The sequence below is a fragment of the Phasianus colchicus genome, chromosome 4 (assembly GCF_987193195.1).
Source record: "Phasianus colchicus chromosome 4, bPhaCol1.hap1.1, whole genome shotgun sequence".
In the NCBI taxonomy this organism is placed as follows: Eukaryota; Metazoa; Chordata; class Aves; order Galliformes; family Phasianidae; genus Phasianus; species Phasianus colchicus.
Genome location: NC_143439.1, coordinates 40127831 through 40144159, shown reverse-complemented (window position 1 = coordinate 40144159; position 16329 = coordinate 40127831). Strand labels below are relative to the sequence as shown.

General features: G+C 39.6%; 1 protein-coding gene across 2 annotated transcripts in view; it reads left to right on the top strand.

Moving 5' to 3' along the window:
* Window positions 1-16329, top strand: part of UNC5C (unc-5 netrin receptor C) — a 240106-nt gene that overhangs the window by 139369 nt on the left and 84408 nt on the right. For both annotated transcript variants that reach the window (XM_090139303.1, XM_090139304.1), the window contains exon 2: window positions 13526-13747. In XM_090139303.1, the coding sequence (XP_089995429.1) occupies window positions 13526-13747 (222 nt within the window). The remainder of the gene's footprint in view (window positions 1-13525; window positions 13748-16329) is intronic.

Below are 16329 nucleotides of genomic sequence, written 5' to 3'. Positions count from 1 at the left end.
GGGAAATACAAAGCCTCAGTCTGCAAGGCCAGACAGCAGTGGTGGCTGTGAGCAGCAGGGATGGCGCAGGACATCTTGACAAGCCTGCAGATGACATAATCTGCAGGGTGCCACAGGGGAGATCCACAGGACTAGGCAGAAGCTGCTGTATGCAGCGTAGTGGGCAAACAGGTTGGCGATTGGTTGTCTCTGCATTAGGTGCAGTACAAAACCCAAACTCCTTTCAGGCTGGGATTTCTGCTTATCTGGCCAGAGTGCAGGTTTTCCAGCATGGCAGGGAGGATCCTGGAGGGAAAAATGTCTGTGCAGGTGTCAGAAGAGGTTGCCCAGAGAGGCTGTGGAGTCACTGCATTGGGGTTTGGCAAAAGCTGCCTGGACTGATCAAAGAATCATAGAGTGGTTTGGGTTGGAAAGGACATTTAAGATCATCTAGCTCCAACCCCCTGCTACAGACAGGGATACCTCCCTCTGGACCAGGTTGCTGAAAGCCCCACCCAGCCTGGCCTTGAATGCTTCCAGGGAGGGGGCATTCACAACCCCACTGGGCAACCTGTTCCAATGTCTCACTGCCTACACAGTAATGAAATTCTTCCTATCTAGTCTAAATCTACCATGGTATTAGACATCCAGTTGGAGCAGGGGCTGGAGCCGGAGCAGGTGGACCTAGAGGTCCCTGCCAACTTCAACCACTCTGTGTAGTCACTTAAAACTCAGCTGCAGCTACAAGACAGTCATCACGTGGAGCAGTGTAACTTTAGCATACCAACAGAGATGAATGTAATAGTGGTTTGTGGCTTTTTTTATGGATTCAGATTAAATTTACAGTGATGGAAAGAGTCCTCTGTTGATTGCGCATAGGGTGAGAATGTTACATGTTACCAAACAGCAGAGGTGGCCTTGGGAATGAAGCAGCTCAGCTAACAGAGGTTTTGTTCATTAACAGGAAGCGACAGCCCAGGCTCCCGAGGCAAAATGCTGACTGTCTGGCTCTTACAATACCTGTTTTCAGCTGCGCTATAATGTGTTTTGGCATCAGCTCCATGTACAGTGAAAATCTAACCAAAATATACCCCTCGCTTTAAGTATTAACAGAGAGCTTCTAAGGTTTCTTGCATACAATTACTACCCAAGTGCACAGCTGCTGTTTTAATTTAGATATTTGCTTGTATGCTGTCATTTTGCCTCTTCAAAGGAAATGTGGCTCAGAGGGTAAGACTGAACAAGTACAAGTGACTTTTTTTTTAATGTGAGATCTTCACATATTGTGTCTGATAATGCTATACATTTTCTATCCTTTCTGTTCCAACGTTTGAACAGTCACAGAACATGACTATTTACTATGTATTTACAGATGTTTGGTTTAATGATACTGTGTTCTTCTGGTCACAAACTAGAAACCTGCTGAATGAGATTACCTAATGTCAAAACTGGCTTGTGATGTTCAAGCCAAATAACCAGTAAAAGCTCTGTAACTGGAGAACCAGTTTAAACTGTGGTATTTGGTCAGACTCAAGGATAACACAGGATTAACTCTTGCCTTATTAGCGTATTTGAATATTACAATTACTACTGTGTGGATAGATGGATTTTGTATGAATACGGGTAAAAAAATGTAGTTAGTTATTCTGAGAGTCATGAATGTAAATAGAAATAGTTAAGTTGGATACTGGCTTTTGGGTGAGCTCCTATCTATAGTCATTTTCTGTCTTCTTGCCTATAAAGATTTTACATCTGTAAGAACATAGTGGGATTCCTGACTAGTAAAGTTGGTTGAACTTGAGAAGAAAAAAGGATGGGGAGAAGATGGGAAAACCAAAAAGGTAGAGAGCATTGAGGAAAGAAAGGAGAAGATTAAATAAGGGATAAATGATACGACAGAAAACCAAGAAAGGTGGTAAAGAAAATTGGACGCGAGGAAGCAGAAGGCAGGATTTATGTATTTATGTCTTATGCTTAGCTTAGATCTGTGTTTTTCTAGTGATGGCATTTATGATCAGAACTCGACAGATTCAACTGAGGTTGAATATCAGCTTCCTTGAAAAAGGTTGGGGATGATGGGGAGGGAGATTAGAACACTGATTCATTGCTCCTCAACTTCGATCTGACCTGCTGAGAAGCACTGATAAATAAATAGCATATAGCAATACAAAATATGTCCAGAAAAACCTGCAAATGAATTCCATTTCCATTATTCCTTGTTTCTTTTTTGTTTTGGATTCATTCATTGGCATTGCTGTGTTGTCTTTTTGAACCTAGGTCAATATTTTAGAAATCAAATCCAAAGACATTCCTTCTCTTTTTGTGAGGACCAAGGCTCTGGCTCGGGCAACAGAGTTACATATGCTGAGAGTATAGACATTAAGGATTTACATTTTTATACTAGATAATGGTATAAAAAAGCTGCAACTTCTTGTAATAATGTGAGCTATTAATGAGCAATACTGTTTTTTTTTTTTGTTTTTTTTTTTTTAGACACAGAAATCAATGGCAGAAATAAATTACCGTATGTCCCTATACTAGTGATGCACTCTGGCTAAATGACCAATCCCAAGTGCTATCAAGTCTGTTAGCACCTTTGTCATCTACAAGACAGAGCTAGATATTTCCCAGTATTTATCTGACATTCATACCACATCATATCATTTCACATCTAGGATTTCTTATTCCCTGCTGCTAGAGTTGGTCAAGTTAGAAATACCTCAGGCAGCCTTTTCTCTCCCTTTCTGCATGTATGATTTCAGCTATGGATACTGTCAAGGAAAGTAAAAAATATGAGTATCTGACCTATAATCCCAGTTTTGGAATGCTTCTAATTTACTGCAAACCAATTAACAGTACTGAAATGAAAAACATCTTGGTAGCAACTCTTTTATTGTCTTTTCATGATCTGACACTCCAATATCAGTGGCATTTTCTGTTGGCATATGGAGAGATAGCTATCTCTGTGGGTAAGAATTGTACATTAAAAATGAATGTAGCAGACAAGAAACTGTTTACAGATGAGAAAGAGAAGCAAGATCCGGGAATTAACCTTAGGATGCCAGTCTCTACACACCAGAGCTGTCTGCCATTCCACGAAACATAGGTGTTGCATCTGTTCTCAGTACTTACTGAGGGTTTCTCTCATTTACCATCATTTCAGTTGTAGTGCTGATTACTGAGTGTTTAGAAGGGTTTCAGTTCTTTTCCTACTCTTGTTCATTTTTTGTTTTAGTGGTGTGGAGTGAACCTGGAAAAATTTGGAAGCAAAGGGTGGGATGGTGGATAAGAAAGGTGACCGCATGTTTTGCTGGTACTGAGGTTTCACACTGTGATCCAGAAAAAGTCTCATGATCTTGTCAGGGCATCCTATTGGCACAGTGTGTTTGATATTGTTAGTGTCAGCAACTTCAGTTTGAGCTATCTTGGACACTCCTGATGACAGAAGGGCGCTTCATGCTTTGCAGACACTTGGGTCGAAGATTGAGGTGGGAATAAAGAGCCAGAGGCCTGCTGTCTCATGTTGCTGTTTAAAGTTTTACAATTATTTTTTTCAATTATTTATGAATTTGAGAGTAAGAAATCAACAAGTCTAAGGAAGTGAGTGTCAGTGAATTTAGACACTGCAGGGGGAACTCTGCAGTCTGTAACCAAACGCTTCATCCCTTTCACAGACTTCTGAAATGACTCTGTGAATGCAGAATGAGAGGTTCTGTGCTGCAGTGTCCCTCCATGGGCCCTGGGATCCATCCATAATCATTTCCAAGTTTAGAAAATGATAGGGTGTTAATCTAAGTGAACTAGCTGCATTCTCTTTCCACTTGCCTTCATGTGCTGAAGCTGCTGGTGGTAGGGCAGAGGAAAGGATTTGCTTTCCTGTCAATAAATGTTCTCAGAGGGGGATATTGTCTATGCATCCCCTTGAATAAACTGGCTCTGCATGGAGGACCCTAGCAGATTCAATCATCTTGTGGGTTCCCAAAGTAATAAGTCTCTCTTGCTTTCATTTTCTCCCAGGGGAAGGAATGCAGTTGATTATTTTGTATTAAGATTTGGTTGAACACTTTATTATTGGCTTTACTAGTATATATAGTACACACAATCTGTTGTTATCTGCATGAATGTGAGCATGACAGGCCTTTACTTTTCATCTGCTTACAAAGTCCCATGTATTTACAAAGCCAATTGCTAGTCAAAATAAATAAATAAATATCTGAGTCATATGTCTGATCCTAGGCAACAATCTGCATTCTTCCATCTGGCTGCCTATATACCTATGTGCTTAATTCAAAAAGATTATATTTGTCTGTTTTTTTTTTCCTTTTGCTAGTTCTTTAAGGACTTTTTTCCTTTTTTTTTTCCCCCCCCCCCACATTTTATACTCAGATTCCCAAGTTACTTCCCTCCCCTTCTCTTTCTCCCTGGAAACCCCTGCTCAGAATTTAGCTAATGGATTTCTAATTCAATTTAGACTTCTGCTGGGATAAATCAGCCTCCTACAAAATAATTTATGGTTCTTGAGAAATTGGCTGCGGATGAAATTAGGTAACTAGCACTACACCAATAATAATACCATTTAGACCCAAGGAAGAAAATAGTGAATCAGTAGATATTCATGATGAGGATTAGTGTTAGTCTCAGAACATGGGTGCAGAAAGAGACCAACATGAAAGCAAGAGGTTACTACAAGGGCGCAGAGAAAAACCTGGTATCTTCTGTACCTATCACTGGCTCCAAAATAACTGGGATATATTTCCTAGTTGTTCTGTAAACATAACTTCAGTTGTAGTCCTTTGTATAACTGCTGCTGGCTGTTTAGTAAATGATGCTGATTGAAGCGTTTTGGATACATTTTGAAGAAAGAACCTGAGTGCTGCATTGTGCACTCAGTTGTGAAGGTGTAGTGCATTACAGTGCTAGCTGTTAGGCTGATGCATCCATTTTGCAGATGGGACCTTCAACCTGCCAGGACAGATTTCCTCATGGTTGCACAAGAGTATCCATTCCCTGGTCTCAGCTCAATGCCTCAACCAGAATGCCAGCTGACTGAGCAGTTATTTGAGGCATGGGCAAGTGTCCTGTGTTTCTCTGGGATGGAGTGATCCTGCTTATTTAATTAACTGGGCACTTCAGATATCTCATGCAATCAGGACCCATAACATCCCACTAGACTGCAGTTTTATTAATCATGAGGTGTTGTTCATTGGTCTTTGCTAAGAAAAATGCCAGCACTGACAGCATTAGAAATCTGGAAGCAGAAGTCTGCAGCAGTTTTAATAATTGGAACAGTAAGGATATAAATAGCCATACTTGCTAAAACCAAAGGACTGACATTTTAACCCCAACACACTGATGCAAGAAGCAAGCTTAATTATTAATATGAAACAGCATAAAAAGAAAGAATTTGCAATGTATCGCATCCAGTTATAGAACATCTCTCAAACTGACAGTGCTGAACTCCTTTCATGTGCCCTAGCCATAAACAAAACGTTTTACATGGGTTGATTTATATTAAACCAAGTTGTGCTGATGCTATGATTTACCACTAGCCCTGTTTGCCTACAGCTGATGACTCTCCAGTCTGAGCTCTGTTGTTGCTTCCAGGACATGAAAAAGCACTAAGGATCTTCTTTGGTTTTTGTATTCAAGACACCGTGTTTAGACTGTTAACATAGCAGTCAGATGAGGAATCTATGTTTGAACTTTTAATTCTACAAATACATAGAGTTAATTATCCTCAGATTTTTCTTGAACTGTATGCTTTGGACTATGCGTTTCCACTATGTGCTGAGGATATATTTTACAGGCTATAAAATGCCTCCTACCTTCTCACCACAAAGGTTAACTTAGGTCTTGTAAAAGGATTTTTTGTATTATTGTACGAGGCACCTAGTTTCATCTTCATGTAAATACGGTGGGCTCTGTCTGTGTGATAAAGGGTGCCTGAAGGGGACTTGAGAATGAATAGGTTTAACGAAAAGTATTTTAGCTTAAGCCTTGTCCATCTTTAATTAGTTATCAGGGTTAAAGGAGAGGTCAAGAGCCTGAAGCTGCTTCAGGACTAATGTGTCAAAGAAAAGTGAAGCCTAACACTGAAGAGGAAATGATGCTCCTTAGAGGTTCAATGATTTTTTGACCCTGTGTCAACCATTACGACTGCTAATGGCAACTGGGGCAGAAATGTTTCAAATCAGACTTCGCTTTGCAGGTGGTTGGGAAGGAATCTCATGCTATCATGCAAGCTCATTGCTGAGTAGAATCCAAAAGGAAAAATGCGTTTCAGTTTGCAGATACTATCTGGCCCTGTTTCTTCACTGTTTGTATATCGTACTCATACTACAGAATAGAAGAATGGAGCACGCAGCCCCAACTGCATGAGTCTACAAGCACAACCATGTCCAACAGAGCCCTGCAGTTTTGTAAGTTCGGTAAATGCCTAGAGCTCACACTTGAAGAGTACAGCATATGCACTCAGTGAACAAACACTTCTTGTTACTCTTTGTGTTTTTGTTACATGACAGAGAAAGGGAGATAAAGTTTCTGAAACACTCCTCAACCTGCTTACTTTTTAAAAAACACAAATCTTTTATTAGTTTGAAAGAATTGGAAAGAGCAACAGGACAAAGGAGAGCAATCTTCCACATGATAAGTTACAAAGAAATTTCACTGATGCCATTTGTTGTTTACAAGCCCTATTTTATTTTCAGAAGCTGCACCTTTGTTAGCCTTGGTGATGTAACCAAACCAACCCAGTCCAATAGCTCTGTGAAAGCACTAGAGCAAAGTTTCCACTAGAATTAATGGATGTGTTGTAAGGAAGGATGGCAGAGACAGGGCACTGCCTCTTCACTTTTCATTTGCCTCCATTTTTATTTATCTATCTAAATGGCTAGGCAGCTTCATAATATGTAGATTACTGCATTAGATTTCTCGTACTGACAACAATTATTATAAACCCCATTGCACAAAGAATGGCTTGTTGCTTTTCTTATTCTGCAGAAAATAGTTTCAATGCCTTCTGTGAAATTGCACTCTGTTCTGGCTTTTTCCTATACTGAGTCCAATGCTAACAAATACCTGTGCCATCCCCTGTATGTTTACACAGCAGCCTATAGTCTGACAGAGTTTGTCTCAAGGCAATGGTAAAGATCTGGATACAGCACCTTAAATGTCATGTCTGTGTCTGTACCCATGTCTGCTGGATTAGCAACATGATCTACAAAGAGCTCTGTCTCATACAGAAGTCTGCAAGAATCATTTTGAGGACACATTCTGTCTTTGGATTGTCTCTGATCTGAGTGATGATAAAACTGCCATTGGCCTCAGGAAAAATAATAAATTTAATTATAATTATGAATTAAATGAACTGGGGGAAGATGCATTTTGCCAGGCAATGATACGTAACTTGCACATTGCTTTATAAAACTAGTACACACTCTTTAGTGCATCTAAGTAAAAAATAAAATTGTTCTCCTGCTTTTGATCTAAATTTCCTTTTTGTTACTCAGATGCAAATCATATATGACTTGATTACCATCAGTACAGTTTTACCAGGCTAAGCATCGATGTGGAGGAAAGGAGAAGGTACAGCCAAGGAAGAGGTAACAGGGCACAAGCTGATTGCTGTAGGTAACCCAGTTGTGCAGGGTGTCCGCATTAGCCATGTCAGAGTGATAACTGTTTACTGTTTCATCTTCCTTTGCCATTGGTTTAATATCTGACCATGCTCCATTCATATGAAACAGGAAAATGGAGCAAAGCGTGCAATTGAGAGCAGTCCTGTTCACTGCAGTTCTGCAAGCCAGCAAAAGTACATAGGCTCCTCTTGCTTCTGCAGCTGTGCAGCTTTCCAGTTCTTGAACCACTGCTCTCAGCTCATGCAATGTTGGGCTGTGTGCTGATGTTACACAAGAAAGATGATGCTCTCTTCTCTCTTTAAGCTTTCCCCAGCTTGCTGAGGTGGGCCGATCAAGATGAGGTGGATAAAATGAAAAGTATTATTGCATCAGATCTCTGGTAGCCTAGATTTTATTTATTTATTCATGTATTCATTATGTTCAGTATAGGAGGCCTGTCATCAGACAGAAGTAACCTCTTTCCTGTACTCAAGTTGAACTAAAAATGCAGTATTTCAGATGCCACAGATGACCGTGCCCTGGCATTAGAAAGGGCTCCAGGTTGGCACCTGTGCCTGACATTAGACTGCACATTGCTTCTGGACCTATACTGAAGTTGCTTCTTTTGGTGAGGATAAAAGAAGGAAAGAAAGGATGTATTTGAGTTTTGTTTTGTTTGTGTGTTTAGAGAGCAGACTCTTGCCCAGCAGCCTCCTGATCTAAGCATGGCTGCTCAGCGTTGATGGCTTTCATTCTATACCATGCAGAGCTTGCGCTTGTCCTCCTGGGGAGGTGTCACTCAGGCAAGGTAGGATTATCTGCACTGAGCTCTTGTGGGTGCAGGAGAAGTTCATTCTTCTTTCTGGTATTTATTTATTTTGTTTCTGAACTGAACTCGCCCATTTCATTGAATGCTATATCAATCCTCCCCTCCCTTCTTTTTTCCCCCAAACTGTGCCTGCCCTCTGCTTTCGCTGCTGAAAGTGCATTTACTTTTGTCAGTGCTCAGTAAATGTAAGCCTGAAATCCCCTTCAGTGTGTTTCTAATAGAGTTCAACAAGTTTCTGCATGCATCTCATTTGTGGGCTGCTACAAAGCCAAGGACTCTTTTTTAGATACAGAAGGCCTGCACTGAATTCCACTCCAAGCAAGCAGATCTGAGCCTTCCAGGCTGGCTAAATATGATGCTGTTATAAAACTGCAATCTTCCCAGGCTTTTGGTGAAATCTTTCTTCTTCGAGATACTAAAGAATTAAGGTGTGATTGCCTCATAGCGTGCTGCCCTTGCCATCAGTTGGCTGCAGGGCTGGCAGAGGATAAGGTGCTGAGAAAGCCACCATCTCCTCTTCCTTCATAGGGTAAGGCAGGGAAATATGCTTTCTCTTTTCAGAGGGCTCCTGGGGTGGGACAGGGACAAGAGGGACCTCTGACAGGGCAGTAATTCTCTCCATCAACTTGCTTCTTGCTTACACATAACATCTCATTGCATCTTTGAAGAAGTCCTTTTTCTCCCACTTCTCATGCTGTTTGGCCTAATTGTCGTGGCAAAGTTTCTAGCTCAGGCAACATAAATGGGCTGTAAGGTGGAAGCACGCTGTATGGCATGCAGGATTTTTGCTTTCATGCTTCCCATCTGGTAGCAGCATGATATTGCATACCCTTCCTGGGAATTAAGAAAATTCTGGGACCAAAGGGCTTGGAATTGAGCGATTTGTCCCTTTCTATTTTCAGGAAGCAAGCACTGTAGTACAAACCATTGCCTCCATCCTGAGAAAGCTGTCTTACCAAGCTAGCACCTGCTGTTAATCTCACAGTAAACAATACTCGTTGCTCTAGAAAGCTTTTAATCATAACATTAAAAACCAAACAGAAATCCCATCCATACAGTTAGCTCCGGCTGCCTTCCTTGCAATGCACAGGGAATGATCTTGCCGAGTGATGGGCATCCAAATGCAAACGGAATTAGCTTCACAGCCATTCATTTTAAATTGCTTTTGACTCATTCTGAAGTGAATTCCATTTGAGAAGAATTTGCTGCAGGTCTCACGCGAGATAATGGTCCTATCTATTATGATCTAAGCAATAATAGTGTAAGTCTTACAGTTTAGAAATATAGTGAGTTATACACTGGGCTGATGAGAATTAAATCTCGATATATAGTAATAAAACTAGTGATCTAGAGATGAATAGATTGGTGTATGAAACACAATATTTTCCTGCCACAGATTAGAACAGGGATACTAGTCCATAAAAAGGGAAGTGTACTATAAAATCTCTTTTTCCACTTGTTATGCTTGAAGAGCTATAATACATACAGTTTTACAAACAAGTGCATGAAAAGAATAAAGATGTTGACATCAAAAGGCTCTTGCTTAGAAAAAGGTTTGTTTTAGCTTCATAGAAAATTAAACTAAAATTAAACTGAAATTTCTATGTGCGTCATTCTGTGCCAGCTTCAGTGCTGATTTCAGTAACACTTTACCTATTCCTATAGATTTTGCATTTCATTTGCACTTAAAATATATATAAAATTGTCAGATACTACAGAAGGCACATAGAAAAGCACATCTGTATTCAGGCCAGCAACTAAAATAAAATCCAAATTAAATTTATAGATTAAAAGGACTTTTTAAAATTTACTCTCTTAATATGAATGAATTGCATAAGTGAAATCAGTTTAGTGGTACCATTAATCAGGTCTTTTGTCTTGCTAACATAAATCAGTCAATAACAACAGATGGGCTGTACACTTTATTATGTGAAAATAAAGATGAATGTGACATCTTGCAGAAGTAAACTTGCAGCTCAAAGTTGCTGAGCACAAAAGGGGCTTTGTTATAACAGGGGAGAAGTGTGCATGACTTGTGTTTGTATTTGATCAAGGTTGTGAAGAAGCCATGGCAGAATGATTGGCAGTCAAGTTTGTTTGTTTCCTCCAGACAGAGGAAAAATTGTCTACCTCTTCAGCACAGTTCAATAAGAACAATATTAAACTTGCTTCTTCATTGACAAATTGGGAGATAAAAATTTTAAATAACCAGAGAGGATCACCAGGAAGACTGAGATCAAACTCTCAGACAAGATTTATCCCCTTGTATAGAGATGGAACACACTGTGAGAGCTGCACTCCACCTGCTCTATAGAAACAGACCCACTGGGTCATAGTTGAAACACAGTAATTCCTCAGAAAACTAAGTCGGTACTCTTTTGGGCAGAGGAATGGCCCAGAGGAATGGTCAGGAGAACCTTTGATGGAAGTATTTATAAAATCATTGGAAACGTGGCTTAATGAAAGCACAGATTCATCAAATGACTTTAAGTTCTGCTGAAAGCTTGCTTTGTAGAGGGTTGCAAAAATTCTGAGTGTTTTCAAGTATTCTGTATTGATGTTTTCAGAAGTAAATGTGTTTGATCTTTCAGAATAGTAATACACTACCATTATAATTATCCATTTACATTGCTGCAAACATCACTATGAAAGCATAACAGTATATAATTCCATTTTTAAAAAATGCAAAATTTTATCTGAATTTGGTTCTAAATCCCACTCCGAATGAGCAGTCTGTGCTTTACCTGTAATCCACCAACATGTGACTTGGGTTGGGTCCTGTTTATTTGCTTGTCGGAATAAACTTTTCCAACAATTTGAATGCAGCAAGAAAACCCACACCTTTGTCTTTTCTGCAGCTCTCTTCTCCTTCCTTTTAGACTTTCTACTTACGTCTTTGCTAAGATGCAGTTAATTGGTCAGGCAGCAGAAGTATTGCTTTTGATAATGTGCTGAAATCTAGAGGTGAAAATAAATACATTTATTCTTCCAGTCACCAGAAATTAGTGAAGCAATACTTGTTTAATTATGAAACATATGTGTGCTTTGTTAGTTTCCATCTGTCTGCTCACTGATTTGCAATTAAATGACCAGAAGAAAAAGATACATCCTGTGGCAATTCAGGGGAAATGATTCATCTCTAATGTTGCTGTGCTGCATGTGGCTGTGGAGCAAGTGTGTGAGGGAGGGAAGCAGTGGGAAAGTGGGGAGTTACAGGCAGAATGCTGGAAATCCTTTTGCTTCAGTTTAGGCATGTTTCTTTGTCAGGAAACCAAATGTTGTGTCGCCTCGCTCACTGAATATCATCATTCCCTTTGGAAAGAACTGGAGAGCAGAACAGAGCAAGGAAGAAATACCTAATGAGAAGTGGACAGAGGACTGCAGAAAGGGTGTCTGAACTGGTCAGAATGGAAAGAGAAAGAGGAAGGAAGGAAAGTGTTAAAAATTAAATTGAAATATTTGGAGCATTGGAGATGGAAACTGAATTATTATTGTATGTCACAGATGTTCTCTTTGCTAGAAAAATGCCAGGCTGTATTTAGTGGTCCTTTCTTCGTACATTTAACAGCTCCATTGTCTTATCTCTGAAGGAGTGATGTGGCAATGAAACAAGCTCATTAAACTAGGGAAAAAATGCTAGACGATTATGAATTAATGTGAAAAAAAAAAGGTGAACTTATGCTATATTCATAAGCAGTTCAAGAGGCTCACAAAGTCTCTTACTGCACAGGGTGCTCCCTGGGCAGCCAGCTGCCTTCTCGTCCCATTTTCTCCTTCTGTCACTGCTCTTTCTCATCTTTCTGCAATGCTATGGCTAGAAGAAGTCTTCCAAGCCCATGTAATTTTGGAACAGCTGGTTCAGGCATGTCCTAGGTAGGAGAAGGAGCTGCCTGACATTTTGTCTTCGTGAGGACTGGAAGGGAAGAGATAGCCAGCCTTCTGCAGGGCTTTTAGTTTGATGTTCTGTGCTGTTTTATTGCTCACCAGCAACGTCCATCACTGTTTATAGTGATAACTCCTTCAGAGGCAGAAAGGATGAGGTTGAGTAGAGCTCTCAGGACCATCAAGCTTATTGCTGATGGATCTGTCACCATTTGGCGTTGGCGATCCCACCTGGCCCCACCCTCCCCTAATTCTTGCATGCATTGACAGCGAGTGGGACAGGGGTTGTTCTCAACTGAAATGATGCTATCTCTACTAAATTGGTGTTTTCTGGTGTATAAATACTAAGCAGAAAGGGGCAAAAGGGCTTGAAAGAGAGGTTTGTGAAGAGGGGAGCAAGAGAAAGAAGGTACATGGGTTGGGTGTTTTTAGTGATTTCTTCTGTTTATTTGGACTCTTTTCCTTCTTCTTCAGACTTCTTGCACTGAATTTACTCATGACCAGCAGCTCCAGGGAGGTGCATGGGTTCCTTAAATCTATAGCATGGGTTTCACTGGTCCAAAGTTTCACCCTCTCACAACTGCCATGCCCTGTGTTGCAGCTCCTGCATCCTCTCCATGGTGGGAACAGCACAGACAATGGTGCCACAAACCAAATACATTAAATACAGCTTGACGCTCTCATTAGCAGTCTTCACGACAGTCTGAGTGCTGAACAAAGAGGCATAGACTGGACATGCATTTAGTCTTCTGCTCTTAAAGAAAATTTAAAATTGTTCATCTAAAATGAAAGGCGTTATTTCCTATTTGTAACATCCTCAGCCTATACTTGCTCTGTGCATTCACTTGATTAAACACAGTGATAAGTCACAATAGTAAAGTGTGACCTTGAAGCCTTCAAAAGTTTCTATTATTTCTTTTTATGGTTTTTCAGTCAACTCTCCCAAGTGCTAACATAATGTTTTATTGCTTGTGTTGCTGGTGATGATAACAAAGGGCCATTTCCAGTCATATGAATGTGCACATCGCTGTCACATCACATAGAGAAAGGAGAACTGAGGATGTAAAGAAATATTTCTTCTAGTCTGCAAACAGCAGTGCATTTAAGCCTCTGTCTAAGATAACCTTTTATTTGAAAAGCATGATCAGGAAGTACTTTTGAGTCTTTGACAGCTGAATTTTCGTTGTTTCATTTGCCCTTCTTGTTTCTTTTTTTGCAGATGATGATTTTTTTCATGAACTTCCAGAAACTTTTCCTTCTGATCCTCCAGAGCCATTGCCCCACTTTCTCATTGAACCCGAAGAAGCTTACATAGTGAAAAACAAACCTGTGAATCTGTACTGCAAAGCAAGCCCAGCCACACAGATCTATTTTAAATGCAACAGTGAATGGGTTCATCAGAAGGACCATGTGGTGGATGAGAGAGTAGATGAAACCTCTGGTGAGTTTCCATTATGTTATGAGAATTAAAATGCTTCATATCAAGCTGACCTTTGTAATCTAGCAGCTATTCATATGGCAGCTACTTTTCTTTACTCCTGATGCAGTTGTGAATTCTGTACTGGCAATACTGAGCACTAGGTGTCATAGCACAGAGGTAGTGTCTGCATTCTGGTCAATTAGTAAAATGTGATTTGTAGAGTGTCCTACTCTCATCTGAACCAAAAACCATAAGGACCTTTCACAGGAAATAGAGAATTGTTTCCTTAGCCAAATCTACCTCTTTGTTCACTTTTCTAGTGTCACAGATTCTGAGTGGTTGTTCTGCATTTTAGGTACAGACCAAGAATCACAATTTCCAGAAAGTGCTGAAAAGTACATGGGTTCTTCCTAGAATAGAGTTTTTCATAGGGAGATCTGGGGGGAAATAGGAAAAAGAAAAAGAAAAAAAAATCATCTTCTAGGATGATTCTATGAAGGAAGGAGAAAGTACATGTGAGCACAGTTTAGAGCAGGGTATTGATCCAGAGAAAGCACCTGGCTGTTATTCTGTTACACCTGCTCCACAGAGCCCATATGATGGAGAACAGTATGTTCGCAAGGAAGAGAAAGAAATAAAAAGCCCAGAGCCTCATCCTTCCTCAGTCAGTATCTGAAATCCAATGGCATTCATGGGGGCTGGAGGCAAAGCTTAAAAACTTGAGCTGTTATCTAGAGGAAATCAAAGATATGATTGTTCCAATTTGGGAAGACTGGTAATCAATTGAGTTGGAGTAACATGCAAGGAGAGAAGGGAAACTTACTTCAAAAACTCAAAACAGCAGTTTTGATGGCTCTGAGAAATAGCAGGATACTAAACAAGAAGGTACCTTTCATTTGGGAATTACACCACCACTTGGTCTAATTACTTAGAAAAATAACTCCACCAGATGTCTTGGAAGTCTCTTGTGAACTGCCTTTTATTTGTTTTGGCTCATTTATTTGTACAGAGATCAGAAGCATAAGCTTTTAACAGTACTGTGGTGCTCTCAGCTTGAGAAAGAGAAGGTGGGTGTAGGGAAGAAAGACTCTTGAAAAAATCTATATTAAACTTAGGGCCTCTTTATTTGATTGTAAGAATAGGCAATTCCAGCAGGGTGGATGCAGCAGAAAAACTCAAAAAAGAAATATCTTAATACATCAGCTTTTTTTTTCTTTTCTTTTCTTTTTTTCCATCCATGGTAGTGCACTGCTGTGAAGGACAAGCAAGAGAACAGCTATCACTGTTAGTTCTTTAAGCTTTTATCAACATCAGTATTCAGTAACTGCATTGTGGCTTCTGTGCAGTACAGTCAGAGGCAGCTTTGAAAATGAAGGGTCTGATTTTTCTCAGTAACCTAGAAGAACTAAAACAGCATTTGTTTTGAACTCAGCAGTTCTGTGCTGATCTGGAGGAGGAAAAAATAAGTTTCTAAATGATTGTTTTCAGGTTTCTTCTTTCTGATCTAAGGAAGGGAATTAACATTCCATATAAACAATGAAAAAGTACAGCAGGCTTTCATATGGAAAAGCTAATGTAGGGCTTGTAAAAATCAGTTGTGAATCGTGTGCCTCAAAAGATAACACTAACAGCAAGCAGTTATCCATCCAACTACAAAACAAAATTGCTGAGTAAAGCGCTGCTCTGTAGTGAAAAAAGGAATACCTAAAGATGCTGCATACATCTTGAGTAAACTGACTTGAATACCAGAAGTCCACACATGATTAATATATAGTCTAGGGTTAGTGTGTTTGGTAAAATTGGTGCAATAATGCCCAATAAAGTGCAAGATGGAGACAAATGCATTATATTTATTCTCAGAACTTTAAACATAATGAGACAGAACAACAAATTATTGAGAATGCTTAACAATAAATGCATTCTGCAAGCTTTATTATGGGAGGTAGTTTACATTTAGGAAACACTGACTTAAAAAGCTTGAGCCAAAATAAGAGAAAGAAGTTGCAAAGCTGGCTCATCCTGTTAGCACCTTTGTTCTGCAGCACAGCTTACAGGTCTGAGAGAAATGCTGATGTGTGGACATTAGTTTTTAATGCAAGTGAAAAATTCATTGCAACACTTTTTTTTTTTTTTTTTTTTTAAATCTCATTCCAGAAGACCTTCATGGTGTTGCAAAGCAATTTGAAGCAGAGAATGTAGAAGCCTAGTCTTGAAAAGAGATGCAGCTGAATATATTAAAGGACAAATGTTTTGAATGATAAACAGCAGCAATTACATGTAAACAAAACCCATATCCAATTAGAGAACCTACATTAGAGAACCTACATTTGTTAGTCAACCTGGTTGATGCCAAAGGGTTGGTTAATGCATATAACAGGTGCAACATTTGTGCATCTTTCTCTACTTAAAATGAGAATCCACAGCTCATAACAGAGTGTTGGATATAAATGGATAAACTGTATGTTTAATAGGAGTAAAGTTGTAAGTAAAATAGAAACTTTTTTTTTTTTCTTCAAAATAATAGAAACTCAGGAGAATGTATATCTGCTGTAGGAGGAGCTGGAGATGAAGCTGTAGGATACCATGGCTTTGAGGATTCATAT